The following is a 3,233-nucleotide window of genomic DNA, read 5'->3' on the forward strand; positions in this document are numbered from 1 at the left end:
GAGACAGAGTTTCACCACGTTGGCCAGGCTGGTCTTGAGCTCTTGACCTCAGGTGATCAGCCCACCTCAGCCTCCCAAAGTGTTGGGAATACAGGCGTGAGCCACTGTGCCTATCAAAAAAACTTTTTTTAACTAGCAGTGCATAGTGTGATGCACCTGTAGTCCGAACTACTCAAGAGGTTTAGGTGCCAGAATCACTTGAGCCCAGGAGGTCGACGCTACAGTCAGCTGAGATTGAGCCACTGCACTTCAGCCTGGGCAGCAGGCTGTCTCAAAACAATGGGAGATATCTTTTCCAGCTTTAAGAGAAGAGTGGTCCAGGTGCGACAGCTCACACTTGTTATCCCAACACTTTTAGAGGCCAAAGTGGGAGGATTATTTGAGCTCAGGTGTTTAACACGAATCTGGGCAACATAGCAAGACCTCCTCTCTACCAAAAAAGTACAAAATTAGCCAGGTGTGGTGGTGCATACCTGTGGTCCCAGCTACTCGTGAGGCTCAGGTGGGAGGATATCTTGAGTGTGGGAATTGGAGGCCTCAGTGAGCCCTGATTGCATCACCACACTTCAGCCTGGGCAAGCAAGCAAGACCCTGTCTCAGGAGAAAAAAAAAAAAGATATTTTAATTCTTTAAAACACTCTATAATAAAAAATTTCAAGCAGCCAAAAATGTAGAAAATATAGTAAAAGTCCACATGCTAAAGATGAATAGCAGGCTTTACCCGATTTTCAAAGTCTTGATCACAGATAAGATGATAAGCCTAGGCAAAGTGGCTCATGCCTGTAATCCTAGCACTTTGGGAGGCTGAGGCAGGCTGATCGCCTGCGGTCGGAAGATCGAGACCAGCCTGGTCAACATGGTGAAACCCCATCTCTACTAAAAATACAAAAATTAGCTGGGCATGATGGCGCATGTCTGTAATCTCAGCTACTTGGGAGGCTGAGGCAGGAGAATTGCTTGTACCCAGGAGGTGGAGATTGCAATAAGCCAAGATCTCGCCATTGCACACCAGCCTGGGTGACAAAAGCAAAACTCCATTAAAAATATATATATACTGAAATACCACTGTTGAGCAAAAGATCTAAAATTTAAAAAAAAATGTGTGTATATACTCATGTATATATATGTACACGTATATATATGTATGTATATACGTATATGTACACGTATATATGTATATATATACGTATATATACACGTATATAGGTGTACATGTATGTGTATACACATATACGTGTGCACGTGTGTATATATATATAAAATAAAAATAAAGATAAGACAAAAAGAAAAAAAGAAGAAAGTCTTGGTCACTTTGTCACCATTATACCTGTTTTGCACTCTTATTTCCTAGGCTAAGCATGGGGATCAGCACGAGGGTCAGCACTACAACATCTCCCCCCAGGATTTGAAGACTGTATTTCCCCATGGCCTTCCTCCTCGCTTTGTGATGCAGGTGCTCAACACAGGGAATGGAATTGCAGGGAGCCCAGAATATAAGCTGCTACTAGCAAAGGGATGGGGCTAAATCAGAAGAAAACTATAAAAGATGAAATTTTAATCTGAAAAACAGAAATTCATCTGTTGATTACCTTTTGTGTCTAGTATAATTACTTTAAGCTCATGTTTAAACAATATTGATGTTTTCCTCCTTTGTAGTCCAAGAAGCTTCCAGTCACTTCAGCATCAAATAATTGTATTAAATAAACTTAAAATTTGCCTTGGCAAAATATCATGAAATTAGTTAATATGCTGCACAAAAGCAAAATCATAATGCACCCCTATGCTAAATAGAAGTGATATTTTGATTAGATACATCGGTTTCTCTCATGGATTTTGTGAAAATGTTTTGTGGCCATAATTTCAAGCCAAGGAGTGTAATCTTGGATTGCTATATAACTGTTGAAAGAATTCCTGGTTATTGAGCCCAGGAGTTCTAGACTAGCCTGAAGCGATAGTCTGATTAGATGCATCGGTTTCTATTCTCTCAGCAAGGTATGTTTTAAATATATCTTAGCAGAGTATCTTTTAAATATATCTCTAGCCTTTGGCCATGCTGAGTAGCTGGCCAAAGTTTTTTTGCACAATTGATTCTTCTAACTGGCTTCTACCAAATTTTCAGCATCAGAAATTATTCTTTCTTACTGACATATCAAACTTGCCTGTGCAGGTGAGTTTTAGCGTGCAAGCCAGAAGCTCTCATTTCTTCAGTGTGGTTTATTTCAGGAAATTAGATGAATAATAAGGGCATAACAGGCTGGGCGCTATGGCTCATGCCTGTAATCCCAGCTGCACTTTGGGAGGCCAAGGTGGAAGGATCACTTGAGCCCAGGAGTTCAAGACCAGTCTGGGCAACATAGGGAGACCTGTGTCTACAACACTAAAAAATAAATTAGCTGGGCGTGGTGCACACCTGTAGTCACAGCTACTCAGGTAGCTGAGGTGGGAGGATCTCTTGAACTCAGGAGGTGGGGGCTTCAGTGATTGCACCCCAGCCTGGGCAATAGATTGAGACCTTATCTCAAGCATAAAATAAGGAATGGCAGGCCAGGCAAGGTAGTTCATGCCTGTAGTCTCAGCACTTTGGGAGGCCAAGGTGGGAGGATTGTTTTAGCGAAGGAGTTCAAGACCAGCTGGGCAACATTATGAGACCGTGTCTCTAAAAAGAAAAACATTTAGTCCAATATGGTAGCTACTTAGGAGGCTGAAGCAGAAGGATGACTTGAGCCCAGAGTTCAGGCTGCAGTGGGCTACGACAGTGCCGCAGCATTCCACTCAGGCAACAGAGTGAAACTCTGTCTCCAAAAAAACAATTTCAATTAAAAAAATTTTTTTTGTTAAGATTAGAAATGGTACACAGCCAGAAGCAGTCATCTGCAGTGGCACTTTAAACTGTTCCAAGACATTCATGGTACAATCTTTATTTAGCTTCAGGGTTGTGAGATTCTATCTTTTAACTATTTCATGTTGTTTTCAGATTGGCTTAACCAACAATGCTCCCGAAGAATGTACACATTCTTTTCATAATTTTCATTTATGTGAAGGCCTACTTCCTCACCACTATTTGTGTATATCAGCATTGTCATATTGCCTAATATGACATTTTTTTTTAATACTGCTCCTTTTGGAGCAGACCTAACTCATGGGCAGTGGGCTGAGAGTAGCTGACTGTTTTATTATTATTATGTTTTTTTTTTTTTTTTTTTTTTTTTTTTTTTTTTTTTTTTTTTTTTTTT

The 3,233-nt window shown here is 40.6% G+C and overlaps 1 protein-coding gene across 3 annotated transcripts in view; it reads left to right on the top strand.

The window, feature by feature from the left end:
* Positions 1–3,233, top strand: part of DAP3 (death associated protein 3) — a 35,162-nt gene that overhangs the window by 17,493 nt on the left and 14,436 nt on the right. For all 3 annotated transcript variants that reach the window (XM_017509951.2, XM_017509954.2, XM_017509950.2), the window contains one exon: positions 1,352–1,453. In XM_017509951.2, the coding sequence (XP_017365440.1) occupies positions 1,352–1,453 (102 nt within the window). The remainder of the gene's footprint in view (positions 1–1,351; positions 1,454–3,233) is intronic.

The sequence above is a fragment of the Cebus imitator genome, unplaced genomic scaffold (assembly GCF_001604975.1).
Source record: "Cebus imitator isolate Cc_AM_T3 unplaced genomic scaffold, Cebus_imitator-1.0 Scaffold427, whole genome shotgun sequence".
Taxonomy (NCBI): Eukaryota; Metazoa; Chordata; class Mammalia; order Primates; family Cebidae; genus Cebus; species Cebus imitator.